General features: G+C 40.3%; 1 protein-coding gene across 1 annotated transcript in view; it reads left to right on the top strand.

Annotated features, from left to right (window-relative positions):
* The window catches only part of INO80 (INO80 complex ATPase subunit), a 115,680-nt gene that overhangs the window by 79,566 nt on the left and 17,685 nt on the right, over positions 1-18,429 (top strand). The window contains exons 28-29 of the mRNA XM_045536394.1: positions 8,474-8,568; positions 17,060-17,132. Of these exons, the coding sequence (XP_045392350.1) occupies positions 8,474-8,568; positions 17,060-17,132 (168 nt within the window). The remainder of the gene's footprint in view (positions 1-8,473; positions 8,569-17,059; positions 17,133-18,429) is intronic.

The following is an 18,429-nucleotide window of genomic DNA, read 5'->3' as shown; positions in this document are numbered from 1 at the left end:
AACTCTGGTAGGTGAAGGTAAGTGTAGGTGGATTAAGTTTGATACAGCCTTACATTTTAGTCCTTCCTTCTGTATGTTGCGCACTTCTAGGTTTTCATAAAACATTACTAAAATAAGTAATTCAAAGTATGATAATGAGTTTTGTTCAGGGTGAGTTCTGTAAATCCTGTCTATAAAGATCATTTCCTACCTATCTGTAATCCAGCAGTTATTTTGGGGGCATGGACCTGGTAAGTAGGTTTTATAAACAAGGCAGCTTGAAAACCTCTGTAAATTTAGATGCATCTCCCTATGGGGACTCCAAATTAGGGAAAAGCAAATTCAAAGCCTGAATTTCACAACTGCTGACATTCCTTAGCCATATGTATAACATGCATCTAAATGCTGAAGCCAGAAAATGTTGCAACTATTTGTATGTTTCAAAAACTAACCCCATCTCTCTCTCTCTCTTTTTTTTTCTTGAGACGGGGTCTTGCTCTATGGCCCAGGTGGCACGATCATACCTCACTGCAGCCTCCAATGCCTGGGCTCAAGCAATCCTCCTGCGTCAGCCTCTGATTAGCGAGGACCAGGGGCACATGCCACCACACATGGCTAATTTTTAACTTTTTGTAGAGAACAGGATCTTACTTTGTTGCCCAGGCTGGTCTCAAATTCCTGGGCTCAACTGATCCTTCCACCTGGGCCTTCCAAAGTCCTGAGATTACAGATGCGAGTCACCACACCTGGCCAAGACACTGTCTCTTAAAAAACTCAACAACAAAATAATCTTGCCTTACTTCTTCGGTCTCAAAATGTTGCTTGTTTTGTTTTTTTTCAGGATTGTCCTTTTTCCCTTGAAATCTTATACCCTATACAAGGAGAGAGACAAAAGCTTCCAATAGAGTAAGATTTAGAAATTCACATTGGAGGCATTGAAGCTCTGTTTTGTATCTGTGGAGTATGTCAACTTCTCTTATCCAACAGCGGTTTTGGTTTGTTGTTTTTCTGTGCCTCAGCCCTGGCTATTTGTTTGTCTCTATTTCTGGGACTCAGCAGAACTAGAAGACAGTAAAAATTCAAATACTTCTATATGGCCAGGTTTCTATTCTGTGAGAAATACTAGTTCTAGACACTTAGTATTTGCTCAGTATTTTCTGAAGTGATTGATAGCTTCTTTTTTCTCCTGGGTAAAAATCTGACTTTAATTTAAATTTCTTGTGTATATATTAAATCTTCTTCCAAATAGAATTCTGTATTCAGAAATGTTTTATACTTTCACATGGCATCCAACTAGTATTTGTGGATAGGGGATTTAAAAAAAAAAAAAAGTGACTTCTTAATTTCCAGGTCTAGGAACTTTTAGTTTGCCACAGACAGAAGGCAAGGACATAAATACATGAGGATATCATAGATCACTAAATGTCATGTTATGGGTTTATTTTATATTTACTGAACCACCTCTAAAGTTTTGGCTGTTGGGGGTGTACTATGGGAAACAGACATTAACCCTGTGCAGTTGGGATGGGGGTGTCCAGCTGCATAGCAGACAAAACTTTTCCTACCACCACCAATTTTACCATAGTCGGGGAACCCCCTCCATATTTTAGTAGGTGCAGAGAGCTTTTAACTCATTACAAATGACTTATATTATCTCTGGGTCTTCTCTTTTGAGTTTCATTCCTGTTGCATTAAGCAACTAAGTCTGTAGTTTAAGAAAATTAGCCACTCAGTATTCTCTGTGCAACATAAAAGTACTTGGAAAGGGTCAGCCAGCTGATGCTATATGTGGTGTGATTGTTAAGTACTGAAATCTAGACAAACCTTGAACTGTACCAGTATATGAAACTAGTGCAACACAGAATTAAATCCAGATATTCCATAGCTAATGATGACATTTGAGACACTGGGTTGTGTAACTTGCCCAGACAGCTATACAAGTGCTGTACCTCACTGGGGAAGGATTCATCCTGAACAGACATTCTATCATCTATGATCTAATTTCTCTTAGAACTACCAAGTTACCTTTGGGAGCTGTGATTCTGAACATACTAGGAAGCTGAGTATTCTAAAACTGCCCCATGGAATGAAAAGCAAATTGGGGTGACTGTTAACTACACTTTGCATTAGGTCTTAGGAATGATAGAAGGAAATTTCTCATCTTAGAACCATGCTGTTTATAATCTTTTAAATTGTTTTTTTTTCCATGCCACCTGTGAGCAAGTATTATGCTAGGCAGATGCAAATACCAGTTAAACATGGCCTTTGACTTTAAGGAATGTATCTAGCGGAAAAGACATACAGACACAAATAAGTGAACCCTGATGCTAGTGCCAAAGTGAAGCATGAACAGAACTGAGCACAGCAAGAGGGATATGTTTATTTTTAACTGGGTCACTCTTGAGGAAAGTATCACGTAGACAATGACATCCGAACTGAACTTCAGTAGAATTTTACCCATCAGGGAGAAGAGAATTTAAGACTATGGACACTGGTTATAAAAAGGCAAAGAGATGAGAAAGTATTAATATAAGATGTTTGGGGAGAGTAGTCCACTGTGACTGAAACATATGGCATAGGAGAAAAGGAAATATTTAACACAAGTAGGTTGAAGGCAGATTATTATGGGCCCAAGACTGCCTTGTGTTAGGGTCTTGCTCCAGAGGGCCCTGTATTAGATAAAAGAAGTGTAGGTTCTAACAAACCTCAGGTGTTGCCAGTGCTGCTTGCCTGAGGGCTATGCCTGAATATCTGAACAACAAGGTTCAAAGGGGCACTGTCCTGCCTTCCCTCTGTAGTGGTTGTTCTCAGCTGCTGATATAATGTATGTGTTCAAATCGTCTTTGACACTTTTTCTCCTTCAGCTTTTTTGAGGTATACTTGATAAATAAAAATTGTATTCTACATAAGGTGGACAATGTGATGTTTTAATATATGTATACATTTGAAATTATTACCACAATCAAGCTAATTAACATACCTCACATATGATTTTTTGTATGTGTGGTGAGAACACTTAAGATCGACTCTCTTGGGGGCTGGGTGTGGTGGCTCATGCCTGTAATCCTAGCACTCTGGGAGGCTGAGGCGGGAGGATTGCTTGAGGTCAGGAGTTCGAGACTAGCCTCAGCAAGAGCGAGACCCCGTCTTTACTAAAAATAGAAAGAAATTAGCAGACGACTACAAATAGAAAAAATTAGCTGGGTATGGTGGAGCAGACCTGTAGTCCCAGCTACCCAGGAGGCTGAGGCAGGAGGGTTGATCGCTTGAGCCCCAAGAGTTTGAGGTTGCTGTGAGCTAGGCTGATGCCATGGCACTCTAGCTCTGGCAACACAGTGACACTCTGCCTCAAAAAAAAAAAAAAAAAAATTAACTCTCTTAGCAAATTTCAAGTATACAATACAATATTATTCTTATCATCATCATCATCATCATTTTTTTAGAGACAGGGTCTCACTTTGTTACCCATACTGGAGTGCAGTAGCCCAATGACAGCTCACTGTAACCTTGAACTCCTAAGCTCAAGGGATCCTCCTGCCTCAGCCTTCAGAGTAGCTGGGATTATTGGTGCATGCCACCATACCCAGCTATTTTTTTTTGCTTTTTTATAGAGACAGGGTCTGGCACGTGCTCAGGCTGATACCCAGCTCCTGACCTCAAGCCATCCTCCTGCCTTGGCCTCCCACAGTGCTGGGATTACAAGCATGAGCCACTATACCCAGCTCAATATTATTAACTATAGCCACCATGCTGTACATTAGATCTCCAGAACTTTTTCATCTTGCATAACTGAACCTTTGTACCCTTAGACCAATATCTCCCCATTTCTTCAAGCCCCTAGCAACCACCCTTCAGTTCTCTGCTTTTATGAGTTTACACATATAAGTGAGATCATACAGTATTTGTCTTTCTGTGTTTGCCATATTTCACTCAGCATAATGTCTTCCAGGTTCATCCATATTGTTGCAAATAGCAGGATTTCCTTCTTCTTTTTAAGGTTAAATAATGTTCCATTGTGTATATGTATTATATTTCCTTCATCCATTCATCTGTTGATGGACACCTAGGTTGGTCCCATGTTTTGGCTATTGTGAATAATGCTGCAATGAACATGGAAGTGTAACATAAAATATTATCTGTTGGAACCGTATAAGTCTCAAAGCTTCCTAAATGTTAAGAGCCATAATTATTATTTTATGCAAGTAGTGTTAGAGCTTATTTACTTCACAGCTAATTGATCCTACTAGAGTCATCTTGAGAGTACTTGTGTTCAGGCCGGGCGCGGTGGCTCACACCTGTAATCCTAGCACTCTGGGAGGCCGAGGCAGGCAAATCACTCGAGGTTAGGAGTTTGAGACCAGCCTGAGCAAGAGTGAGACCCCGTCTCTACTAAAAATAGAAAGAAATTATCTGGCCAACTAAAAATATATATAGAAAAAATTAGCCGGGCATGGTGGCACATGCTTGTAGTCCCAGCTACTTGGGAGGCTGAGGCAGTAGGATTGCTTGAGCCCAGGAGTTTGAGGTTGCTGTGAGCTAGGCTGACGCCACGGCACTCACTCTAGCCCGGGCAACAGAGCAAGACTCTGTCTCAAAAAAAAAAAAAGAAAAAGAAAAAGTACTTGTGTTCATTTTTGTTTAATCAAAGGAGGTCGTAAATTTTGAGACCTCCAGGAGAGGACAAAGGTCTGTGCTTGCGTTCTCTTCTCTATTTGCTGCTTTAGATGGAACAAAAGGAATTCTAATTGCTTTATGAGGCTCCGGGAAATTCAGTCATACTAATGGATCATTTTGTGAGCCTTTCCTAAATGCCAAAAATGGATTTGAGTGAGAGATATCCTTGGTTTCAACAGAGTGCCCTGTGTAAGGAAAAACTGGGTGATGGTTGGTCTTTCTGTGCCTATATCTAAGCCCTCTTTAATACACAGAAGTGCTGAGCATAACACAGTTACTGCAAACCATAGTAATGTCATACTAATCATCCAGCAGTGGTCCTTAGACATGAGAGTGAACTGTACACAGTTGAGAAATGAATGGGAATGATTGTACCACCTTTAAAAGAAATCTAAGCCAGGCACAGTGGTGCACACCTGTAGGGATGCGAGATCTAGCTGCAAAATTCAGCTGATAGACAGTTTCTAATTAACCAGGTCTCAGCTGCTGGCTTTGTTAACATATTAAGCAAGGCTCTTAAGATAAATCTTAGAGTGGCTGGCATGATGGCTCACGCTTGTAATACTAGCACTTTGGGAGGCTGAGGTGGGAAGATCACTAGAGCCCAGGAGTTTGAGACCAGCCTGAGCAAGAGTAAGACCCTGTCTCTACAAAAAAAAAAAATGGAAGAATTATCCGGGCGTGGTGAAACACACCTGTAGTCCCAGCTACTCGGAAGGCAGAGGCGGGAGGATTGCTTGAGGTAGGAGATTGAGGTTGCAGTGAGCTAAGATGATGCCACTGTACTCTGGCCTGGACAACAGAGTGAGACCTGGTGTCAAAAAAAAAATGTAGGCCGGGCGAGGTGGCTCATGCCTGTAATCCTAGCACTCTGGGAGGCCGAGGCGGGTGCATTGCTCAAGGTCAGGAGTTCGAGACCAGCCTGAGCAAGAGCAAGACCCCGTCTCTACTAAAAATAGAAAGAAATTATCTGGCCAACTAAAATATATATATAGAAAAAATTAGCTGGACGTGGTGGCGCGTGCCTGTAGTCCCAGCTACTGGGAAGGCTGAGGCAGTAGGATCGCTTAAGCCAAGGAGTTTGAGGTTGCTGTGAGCTAGGCTGATGCCACAGCACTCACTCTAGCCCAGGCAACACAGCGAGACTCTGTGTCAAAAAAAAAAAAAAATGTAGATCTTAGAAAATCTTTTGGTATAGAAATTGGTGTGTAGAGACAGGGGTTTTTTGGGTTGTGGTTTTTTTTTTTTTTTTTTGAGATTTTTAAAATAAATTTTCAAGAAAAGTGCTGTAAGTACCATAATATCATTTGTTGTTAGAATTTATTTTTTAGGAGATAGAGTTTTTCTGTGTTGCCCAGGCTGGTCTCCAACTTCAGAGCTCAGGTGATATCCTGCCTCAGTCTCCCAAGTAGCTAGGGGGAGGTGCAAGTGCTTATCACCACAACTGACTAACATTTATATTTTCATTTTAACAGTATAGAATTGTATACTGAAACATTAGATTTTTTTAGATCATGTGAAAACTGAACGAAGAATGGAGGTGGGCACAATTCTTAAAATTTATTGTTCGAAAAAATTAAGGATTTCTTTACAAATTAACATTTATCTTTTTCTAAACAACTTGAAATTTTAGAGAGACATCTAGAATAGCTTTGGAATAGTTAGAATTTTTGAATGAAAGACATATTGAATTGCTTTTTTAGCCTAGTGTGTATCTTTTAGGTTTTTTTCCTATAGCACAAGGATATAGACATTGCTTTATTCAGCTTTTAACAGATTTTTCCGTATCCATTTTCTTGTTATTTTGAAGATATTTATTGAAATAGAATCTAAACTTATCTAAAGCCTCTGAAATCCCACTACTCCCCTGGGTGGGAAAGCTAAGGCTTGAAGCAGTAAAAAGGAGAAATTCACTTCTGTTATCTGAGTAACAGGCTGTCTGTAATAAGGGTTGGTTTGATTATGGTCTAAGATTAATACCCTTGGTGTTGTGGTAACCTTGATGTATAAATATGTGAACAGCGAAATTTACAGGAAGATTCATTCATCAGTGTTTTCATGAATCTAGAAGTTCTAGTTTAAAAGGCAAAAAGGGTACTTGTGCAGGAAGCCTACCTTTTTGTTAAAACCCAAATCTGTGGCATGGATGACTCTCTGTAAGCTGTTTTGATATAGTCTAGTTATTTTGATGTTCCAGACTACAACATTCTCTGTTTGGATTAGCTGCCAATGTACAAAACAAACCTCTAAAGACCATCATCATGCTATCATCTTTCTCCTTCTTTCCTGAATTCCTTCTTGTCCAAAACACCGCCTCTTTTTCTACCATTAATTCCGTCTTGTTTTAGGGCTATACCACTAAGTGTGAACTTGAAGCTCACTTTGAATGAATATTTTCCACCCGTCTTTGATTATCAAAACCCTTACGGAGCCGAGCATTTTGGCTCATCCCTGTAATCATAGATTTTGAGAGGCCAAGGCAGATGGATCGTTTGAGGCCAAGAGTTCAAGACAGGCTGGGCGACATAAGCAAGATCCCATCTCTACAAAATCTAGAAACAAAAAAATTAGCTGGGGTTGGTGGCACACGCCTGTAGTCCTAGCTGCTCAGAAGGCTGAGGCAGAATGATCACTTGAGCCCAGGAGTTTGAGGATGCAGTGTGCTATGTGCATAGCTGCACTCCAGGCCAGGTTACAGAGTGAGACCCTGTCTCAAAAACAAAAAAAAACCCATAAAACACAATGACGATGTGTGTGTCAATGAGCTTGTCTGCTTTGTTAACCAGCCTCACCTCACAGGTATCCAAGCGGGAGACCTCTGCCATGTTCTTGGTGTTCACTTGCTTAAAGAATAGGCTGCCACATACGCTGAACGAGCCATACCAAACTAGAGCAACCTTGTGTGCTCAAATGCCAGCCAAGTATAAGAGCTACATGTGAAAATATTGCGATATAAGAACACTTGACCACAGAAAACTAATTAACACAAATATTTCCCAGACGTACAAATGATTAGTCTTTTTCAATAAAGAAAAGTTATTTTAGAACCAAAGTAACTATATCATGGTTTTTCTTATAAATAAGCAGCTGTGTTGAGCTTCTGATAATAGTTCTACAAATGGACTTTTGTAGTTTGATCAGAGGTAACAAAAGAGGAAATCAGTCTTCATTTGGACATAACTGAAAGGAATTGCAACTTCTATAAAATGGAGAGACATTCTCTCCATTGAATCTCTTGATGTCTCCTCTCTATTTTTAAAAGTTGTAATTCCTCTCATATATGATGTCAAGAACATTCTCTGCCATGGAAAACCAGCTTGTCTTCTGTTTCACTCTGATGCTTAGCCCTTGCTTAACAGTGATGCATGCTCTGATGGGAGAAGGAAGCTCAGATTATAAGTCAAGGGCTTGATCAGCAAGGATTTGCTGGAGGGAAGTACATTAGGGTGAATGTTACTCACTGAAAGAAAACTGGATATTTTCATAGCTGTGAAAAACATCTGGTTGATGACTGAAAAGACATTTTGGTTTGGAGATTTCTTCTTTTTTTTCATGAAAGCTACAGAAATCTGCAGGAGTAAGATTAGGTTCCAAATTGAAAATGAGTGTGATTATAATCTTTGGGTTGCCCTAGATTTTCAAACACTGGCTATAAACTTACTTACAAATTAAGTTACTGTGCTTTGGGGGTTGCTGTCTCCCCATTCTAGATATAATCCCGTGCCCCCTAGTATGGATGAGGTAGAAAGTGGCTAGATGTTTGTGAGAATGAGAATACAGTTGCATTAGAATTATTATATTCTTTTTCCCTGGTTGGCAGGAATATATGGTTTATAGGAAGCACACCTACATGAGGCTTGATGGCTCATCCAAGATCTCGGAGAGGCGGGACATGGTTGCTGATTTTCAGAACAGGTAACATTAATGGAAATTATAAAAATTCTTATTTTTATTTTTCTGTAGTGCTTGAAGTGTTGGATTTAAAAGAAATGCCAAGACATCCATGTTGTTAAACAATCATATAATTCCTACCATTTTAAGAGGTTGCTAAATTGCTAAATCTGCTTATAGTGATTCAGATCTATGTATCTGAGAGAGAGAGAGGGAGAGGGATCTGAGTATGAACCAAGATCGTCCTCAATGGATAATACGTATGTAGAAAAAAAGTCCACAAGGCTGTATTCCTGATTGTTAACAATAGCTGTTTCTGGGCATTGACTTTAGAGTTGATTTTTAGTTTATTTCTCTGTTTCATTTTGTATAAGTTTAAGGAAAAGTACCTTTTTGCTGCTTTCCTTCTAGCATAGCAGCAGTACAGTGCAATATGACAAATTACAGTGTGTGCAGTCTATTCAGCTGGCAGCTCTCACCCACAGCACCTCTCCTACCTGCTAATGAGCCTATGAAATTTCAAGTACCACCTGTTGAATGCTGATGGTTTATAGAGCCATAATTATCCTGAGTGCACGTTCTCTTTGTAGTAAGCAGAGTCTTGTTACCCCTCTCTCCGAGGAGAAAGCCAAGCTCCGCTATTGACAGGTCTGCTGAACTCCATCTTTATTTTCTTCCTTAGTCCTGGAAAACTGAGGAATAAAGTAGATCTTAATGTTTGAAAATCAGAACAATTTTGACTTTCTGCCCTTTAATTTTGTGGCCTGTTAATATTTTGAATTCTAGGGGAGAAAATTAAGTACATAGCCTTTTGTATTTATATTACAATTTTTAATTTGTTTTAAAGCATTTCAGTATTAAAGCATGGTGTAATTCACATGTAAAATTAGCACAAAACACATCCATAACTGAACAAAGAATGCCCTCTGACTAAGAATTTTTGCTATTATGCTATTTTTTACAATGGAGCACAGATAAGGAGATATATATCCTGATGTTTTTGTTTACAGTGTGTACCCCATTAGGCCACTAACTCCTAAGTTAAAACTATACACCAGTATTATAAGTAGCTATTTGAACAACAATGGAGGGGAAGATCTACTTTGAACCTATTTCAGTTTGCTACTTTGGAGCAGCTGTGTGGATAGCCTGACCTAGCTTCTCACCTAGCAGAAGTTATCCACAGATCCTAAAATTGATTATTTGAAACATGAATAAGCACAGCAGTGCCACGTAACACACCACATTGTTATGGTAAAAAGAGAAAAAAGCGTATCAGGTGATCTTTGTCTTTTTTTGATTCTGAAATCAGTGAGTTGTATTTTACCATGTCCTTACCTACTCCAACCTAAGACCTCCGATTGACAAGAATCTTATATGCAAGATGTATAGACTGTATTTTCTCCAGTTATGCCAGTGCGTCTGTGGTGTGGACACATTGGTATGGGATGGTATGCATTGTGTGTTATGACAAGAGCCATTAAGTAATAGGTCTTTCACCTAGTACTGTTTGCATTATTTTCCACTAGTATATTTGATATCATACATTTGAGGATCTTGTTAACAGTAATGTTTTGTTTTTTTCAGTAAGAATTGAGGTCCATATATATTACCATGAAATGCCTACTGAGAAAAATTTGAAAAATATGTAAAGATGAAAATAAAAATCCACCACTATCCCATTACTGTTAACATTTTGATATATTCCTCTAGTCTTTTTTTTTTTTTTTTTGAGACAGAGTCTCACTCTGTTGCCCGGGCTAGAGTGAGTGCCGTGGCGTCAGCCTTGCTCACAGCAACCTCACACTCCTGGGCTCAAGCAATCCTCCTGCCTCAGCCTCCCGAGTAGCTGGGACTACAGGCATGCGCCACCATGCCCGGCTAATTTTTTTTTCTATATATATTTTTAGCCGTCCAAATCATTTCTTTCTATTTTTAGTAGAGACGGGGTCTCACTCTTGCTCAGGCTGGTCTCGAACTCCTGAGCTCAAATGATCCACCCGCCTCGGCCTACCATAGTGCTGGGATTACAGGCATGAGCCACCGCGCCTGGCCTATTCCTCTAGTCTTAAGTGTTATGTATATGGTTGTATTTACACTGTTGATAACATATTGTAAATAGGATTTTGTGCCCTGATCTCTTCCACTTCACATTATATCATGATATTTTCACATATCATTTAAAAGTCTTTTCAATCATTTTTATGACCAAAATGCCATTACACTGGGTATATATACCACTTTTCTACTGTTAAAATGTTCAGTGAATATCTTTGTGTATAAATCTTTGTTATCAATACTTTTTTAGATTACTTTCTTTTTGTTTTTTTGAAGACAGGGTCTCGCTCTTTTGCCCTGGCTAGAGTGCCGTGGCATCCTAGCTCACAGCAACCTCAAACTCCTGGGCTCAAGCAATCCTACTGCCTCAGCCTCCCAAGTAGCTGGGACTACAGACACGGACCACCATGCCCAGCTAATTTTTTTTTTCTATATATATCTTTAGTTGTCCAGCTAATTTCTTTCCATTTTTTTAGTAGAGACGGGGTCTCACTCTTGCTCAGGCTGGTCTCAAACTGATCTCAAACGGTCCGCCTGCCTCGGCCTCCCAGCATGCTAGGATTACAGGTGTGAGACGCCGCACCCGGCCTACTTTCAAACATAGATTCAAACAAGGAAAATTACTAGCTAAAGGGATAAGAACATTTAAGACTCTATGCGTATTGTCATATTGCTTGATGGAAAACTTCTACTGCTGTAGACTCCAACCACAGCTGTAGTATTTTGACTTCTAGTGATTTGGGCTTCTGAGCTGTAGAGCTATAACTGTTCTCCTAGCTGACCCAATTCCCCAGAAAACTGGGCTATGAGATCCAGGTCTCAGTGTATTCTGCAGTTTAAAAAAATCAGTAAATGGATCTAACTTATTACCTCTAAAATCTCCCACTTAACTTATGAAGCAGATTTATTTGGGCAATCCCAGTAGTGCATAATTGTTTTGAAAAGCTTATCTCTGAAAGAATGGTATTTTAACCATTAAATTGTACTAAATCTAGTTAGTAAATATCTCACTTTGCACAGCTCTTATTAGGAAACCTTATTTGAGCTTCTACATCCTACAACTGAGAATTTCCTAGGTAGCAGTGACTGTGTATATAGTGAACATTTGGGTAACCATTGTTTTAACACCTTCTGTCTAAAATTAGGCAAAATGAAGAAATTAAAGTCTCCTTTCTGATCCCTGCCTACATTATAAGCTAGATGCTTAGAGTTGGAATAATGGCTCAGAAATAATTTACTTACTTCTCATGTACAGAATCTGAACTGTGCCTCTGCTGACCAGAAACTTGTCAATCTGACCCCTCCAAATGGGGAGAAAACAGTACAGTACAACTTAAAATTTGAGTGGCTGCAGTAGCCCAATATAGAGAAAAAGACAGGTGTTTTTGAAAACAAAAAAGCATCCCTTGCCAAATATTTTCATATTATTAATGAAAGACATCAAAGGAAAAAATTGTAGTTTCAACTGGAAAGCCGTGGCTCAAGGGTCAGCCAGAGTAAACAAGAGCTCCTATAAAAAGCCATTTACATTCCCATCATACAAGATTTATTTATGAGGGATCCTTCCAGGAAAAAGTCTGACTGAGACTAAAGACTGTTTGGCCAGGATGTCCTGACTGGGCAACATTCAGAACATGTGACCAATGTGTGATCCTAAAAACCATTAACAAGGTCTTTGCTCTATGGTGCCTTGGCCTTTGCTTCCCTTCCTCTTACACCATGACCTTTACCAAATGGATCCCCACCCCATTATCTGACCACTCACGGTAACTCTTTGGAAAACAAAAGAGAAAGTGAGTACTGCGTGGGTTTTTTTTTTTTCCTTGCTGAGAGTATTATAGAGCTCTAGTGTCATCTTTAATTGTGGTTCTTTTTCAGTCATTCAACAAGCCTTTATAGCTATCAGCTATGTGTCTAGCACTATTTGGGTATTTTGGTGCAGCGAAGCCTCAGTGGATCATTAAAGAAGAATGAGAGTGAGACCTACACATGTCTTTGCTGTATGGTTTCATAGGCCGCCCTACAGACTACCCAGAACCTGGTCTCTTAAGGACTGTTCCATCAAAGACTCTAGGTTGAGATTCCTTTTCAGCCCCCTAGAGGGCACCCAAACCACCATCTTGCCTTCTGGGTTTGTGTTTGTTTTGTTTTGTTTTGTTTTGTTTTTCAAGAATATTATGGGGCTACAAATGGTTACGTTACCTATATTGCCTTTGCACCACCTGAGTCAGAGCTATAAACATGCCCATCCCCCACACAGTGTGCACCATACCGATTAGGTGTGAATTTACCCGTCCCCTCCACTTCCCTCCCAGCCTTCTGGTATTTTTTCTTCTGTTCAGTCAGAGCCCCTGAAACATTAATTCACGTTATCAATACTAGATTTATTTTATTTTATTTTGAGACAGGGTTTCTGTCTGTTGCCAGGCTGCTGCATACAGTGGCCTGATCATAGCTCACTGTAACCTCGAACTCCTGGGCTCAAATGGTCCTCCTACCTCAGCCTCCCAAGTAGCTGGGACTATAGGCATGTGCCACCATGCTTGGCTAATTTTTTTTTTTTTTTGGTAGAGATGGGTGTCTTACTATGTTGCCCAGGCTGGTCTCAAGTTCCTGGGCTTAAGTGATCCTCCCGCCTAGACCTCCCAAAGTGCTGGGATTACAGGCATGAGCCACCATGCCCAGCCTGATACTAGATTTTTTTTTTTTTTTTTTGAGACAGAGTCTCACTCTGTTGCCCAGGCTAGAGCACCATGGCATCAGCCCAGCTCACAGCAACCTCCAACTCCTGAACTCAAGTGATCCTCCTGTCTCAGCTTCCTGAGTAGCTGGGACTACAGGTTCTCATCACCACACCTGGCTAATTTTTTGTTTCTATTTTTAGTTGCTCAGCTAATTTTTTCTATTTTTAGTAGAGACAACGTCTCGCTCTTACTCAGGCTGGTCTCGAACTCCTGAGGTCAAGTGATCCTCCTGCCTCAGCCTCCCACAGTGCAAGGATTACATGCAGTGAGCCCCATGCCTGGCCCTAATACTAGATTTATTAAGTAGAAAGGAACTTGTTAGCAGTTTGATTTAGATGTTTTTGTTTATAAATAATACAGCAGTATAATCTAGGATATGAACTAATTTATTTGATTATAACAATGCAAGATTTCTACAATCTGTTCTTTCCATTATGATAAAATTACATTGAATGTAGCCAAAGCTTGCTACATACCATCTACCTCATCATCAGAAGGTATTTTCTTAATACATAATTGATATCCAGAAGAAGCCATTATATTTCTAAGCTTTTCTACTAACTTATTTTTGCCTACATTTCTTTCACTGGTATTATTCTGTATATAGTCCCTATTTGTAAGTGATTATAACATCTGGACACTCAGCTCTCTGGCTGTCCAAACTATGGAAATGACCCCTCTTTCTGCTTCTATCCTTTCTTTTGTTGTATTTCTCAACTGCCTTCTACCTCCCCCACCGTCCTCTACCCCCACCCCTACCCCATGCTCAGATCCTGGGCTCCTTTAAGGAATTGCCAGAAAAACCCCAGCCATTGGGTGGCTCTGTCAGCTCTGACACAGGTACCACAAGAGAAACTTCTGACCCCCTGCCTCTGTACTTACCAAAGCAGGAGGGAAGATATATGGAACAAAAGCAATCTTCTCAATGCCAGGGTGGGAAGGGGGGATTATTCTTTAGAGACTAGTTCAATCAGAGCCTGCTGTGGTGGCTCACACTTGTAATCCTAGCACTTTAGGAGGCCAAGGTGGGAGGATTCATTGAGGCCAGGAGTTCAAGACTAGCCTGCGCAAGAGCAAGAACCCCCTTTCTACCAAAAACAGAAAACAAAGAAACTCAATCAGTTTTCATTTGAAGACTTTTTGTGGTTAAATATTCTGTGGACCTGTGAGATACCATGCTTCCATTTAAATCAAAATGTGGTAGCTCACACCTGTAATCCTAGCGCTCTGGGAGGCCGAGGTGGGAGGATTGTTTGAGCTCAGGAGTTCAAGACCAGCCTGAGCAAGAGGGAGACCCCGAGACCCCGTATCTACTAAAAAAAAAAAAAAAAACTAGAGGCCCGGTGCGGTGGCTCATGCCTATAATCCTAGCACTCTGGGAGGCTGAGGACGGCAGATTGTTTGAGCTCAGGAGTTCGAGACCAGCCTGAGCAAGAGCGAGACCCCCGTCTCTACTGAAAATAGAAAGAAATTATATGGACAGCTAAAAATATATATAGAAAAATTAGTCAGGCATGGCGGCGCATGCCTGTAGTCCCAGCTACTTGGGAGGCTGAGGCAGTAGGATTGCTTGAGCCCAGGAGTTTGAGGTTGCTATGAGCTAGGCTGTTGCCATGGCACTCTGGCCCGGGCAACAGAGTGAGACTCTGTCTCAAAAAAAAAAAAAAAGAAAGAAATTAGCTGGTCAACTAAAAACATATAGAAAAAATTAGCCAGGCATGGTGGCACATGCCTGTAGTCCCAGCTACTCAGGAGACTGAGGCAGAAGGATTTCTTGAGCCCAGGAGTTTGAGATTGCTGTGAGCTAGGCTGATGCCACGGCACTCTAGCCCAGGCAACAGAGTGAGAGACTCTGTCTCAAAAACAAAATCAATATATTTGGCACCCTTCAACTTATTGGTTTTCACTGTATGGTTTAATCATAAAAGATGACATTTTATAAATCAAATAAGTAAAATTATGAAATATTAAACTTCATGATAAAATTCAATGATATACTAGTAGAACTTTTCCTGGGGATACAAAGCTTTTGGAATCATGAGGTAAGAGAGACCTGCAGACATGTTCTGTTATCCATGCCTGCCTCTAAGAAAGTTGTGTTTAATTGAATAAAAATAATGAGCAGATTTCTACTAAAATCTCCCCAGCTTAGTGATTAACCAGGATGCTTATTTCAAAATAGTTCCTTCACTGATATTCATATTTGACACTGATGTGTCATCACTTAGTCACTTCAACTGTATTCAGAGCATTTTCATTTTATAGTCCAGGAAATAGGCATTCAACAGTCAAGTGACTTTACCAAGGAAGAATAGCCTGAAGAGATGGGAGCATCCTGATGTCAATATGTTTCTTTATTTTATTTTATTTCTTTATTTATGTTACTGGAACTCACAGAATAAAATCATTTTACATTGTGATTTAGTACCTGTATACCGTATCTGAAACTTGACAAAACAGTGCTTAGCTTTATTTCCTGTGATGCATTTGAATATTTTCTAATCTTTTTTTTTCCTTTATTAATTTATTGCTTTAATGCAGTCCAGATCCCCTAAACTGTTTTCATGATAGGTGTGAACTGCAATTTAAATATACTGATCTAGGCCCAGCATGGTGGCTCACGCCTGTAATCCTAGCACTCTGGGAGGCCGAGGTGGGTGGATCCTTTGAGCTCAGGAGTTAGAGACCAGCCTGAGCAAGAGCAAGACCCCATCTCTACTAAAAATAGAAAGAAATTATATAGACAACTAAATGGGCCGGGCGCGGTGGCTCACACCTGTAATCCTAGCCCTCTGGGAGGCCGAGGCGGGTGGATCGCTCGAGATCAGGAGTTCGAGACCAGCCTGAGCAAGAGTGAGACCCCGTCTCTACCAAAAAATAGAAAGAAATGATTTGGACAGCTAAAAATCTATATAGGAAAAATTAGCCGGGCATGGTGGCGCATGCCTGTAGTCCCAGCTACTCGGGAGGCTGAGGCAGTAGGATCAGCTTAAGCCCAGGAGTTTGAGGTTGCTGTGAGCTAGGCTGACGCCACAGCACTCACTCTAGCCCGGGCAACAAAGCGAGACTCTGTCTCAAAAAAAAAAAAAAAAAGACAACTAAATGTGTGTGTGTGTATATATATATATATATGGAAAAAATTAGCCGGGCATGGTGGCACATGCCTGTAGTCCCAGCTATTTGGGAGGCTGAGGCAGGAGGATCACTTGAGCCCAGGAGTTTGAGGTTGCTGTGAGCTAGGCTAATGCCACAGCACTCTAGCCCGGGTGACAAAGTGAGACTCTGTCTCAAAAAAAAAAAAAGAAAGAAAGAAAGAAATAGTAGTCATTAGTTCCCAAGCTATTGGAAGTCATGATTCTTGGGGGAAACCGGGAAATACTGTTTTATTTGGCCCTCTGTATGAATTAAGAATGTTTTGACTTATTAAAAATATGACTATTGGGTAGAGAGAGTTCTGTATTTCTGTGGTAACATATTTTTCTGTTATGTTTACTTCATGTCTATATTTGTATTGTCTATCAGTCAGACATTAGTAGGCAGCAAAAGGTTATCTGGAAATTAGAAGATGGCATCCATCATTTGATTTAAGCAACAGAGCAGCTTTGTACAGTGTCCTAGACTCTGTGTTATATATTCATAGATCTCTCTCTTTTGCTACATGCCATTTTTCCTTTTCAGTTTTTCCTCTTAACATATCCCTCCTTTTCCTGCAGAAATGATATCTTTGTGTTCCTGTTAAGCACACGAGCTGGAGGACTGGGTATCAATCTCACTGCTGCAGATACAGTAAGTAATGAGACCATTGTACACTGGAGGTACAGGTTTTCTACTGTAAATGCCATTCAGTTTGTTTTATCCTTTGCTTCGTTGTCACATACTTTTTATTTCTTTTTCTTTGCCTTTTGTTGTGTTAAGAGACTATAGTTGCACCAGGCATGGTGGCTCATGCCTGTAATCCCAGCACTTTGGGAAGCTAAAGCAGGAGGGTTGCTTGAGGCCAGGAGTTTGAGACCAGCCTGGGCAGCAGAGCGAGACCCCATCTCTACAAACAATATAAAAAGTTAGCTGGACATGGTGGTGTGCACGTGTGGTCCTAGGTACTCAGGAGGCTGAGGCAGGAGGATCACTTGAGCCCAGGAGTTCAAGGTTGTAGTGAACTGTGATTACGCCACTGTACTCTAGCCTGGGCAACAGAGCAAGACCCTGTCTGTTTAAAAAAACAAACAAACAAACAAAACAAAACATACTATAGTTGTGCTTTCACTGGAACTGAAGCATTTTAGCTTTCCTTTGGGACTTTTTTGATCCATTTTCTTCGAATAAGTTTTTTACACATTCATTCAACAAATGTTTCATGAATGCCTCATATATGTCTGATACTTGGGATACATTAGTGAAAACAGACTGGAAAAAAAAAATCAGTCCAAGGCCGGGCGCAGTGGCTCAGCCTGTAATCCTAGCACTCTGGGAGGCTAAGGCGGGTGGATCGCTCGAGGTCAGGAGTTCGAGACCAGCCCGAGCAAGAGTGAGACCCCGTCTCTACTAAAAATAGAAACAAATTAGCTGGCCAACTAAAATATATATAGAAAAAATTAGCCAGGCATGGTGGCCCATGTCTGTAGTCCCAGCTACTCGGGAGGCTGAGGTAGTAGGATCGCTTAAGCCCAGGAGTTTGAGGTTGCTGTGAGCTAGGCTGACGCCACAGCACTCACTCTAGCCAGGGCAACAAAGTGACACTCTGTCTCAAAAAAAAAAAAAAAAAAAAAAAAATCCAATCAGATTTGTTTTAGGAACTATTAATGTAATTGAACAAATCAGAAAGGATTGTTTCATTATTCTTATGCATTCTTCCATTACCGGGAAAATTCATGTTTTTTGTATCCTAAACTTCAAAAGGCGATTAGAGAGCAACAAAATTGGTAATTTCAAAGATAAAAAAGACATTTTGACAAATTATCTATCCTTTTATACCCAATCTCCTTATAGTAATCCTTCAGTGTATGAAAGGGAGAAGAAAAGAACATTACTTTTGAATCTCAGAATTATTCCCAGGATTCAAATTTATTTAGTTAGTTAATTTATT

The sequence above is a fragment of the Lemur catta genome, chromosome 1 (assembly GCF_020740605.2).
Source record: "Lemur catta isolate mLemCat1 chromosome 1, mLemCat1.pri, whole genome shotgun sequence".
Taxonomy (NCBI): Eukaryota; Metazoa; Chordata; class Mammalia; order Primates; family Lemuridae; genus Lemur; species Lemur catta.
Note: the sequence above shows the minus strand (reverse complement) of the source record. Positions and strands in the feature narration are given on the sequence as shown.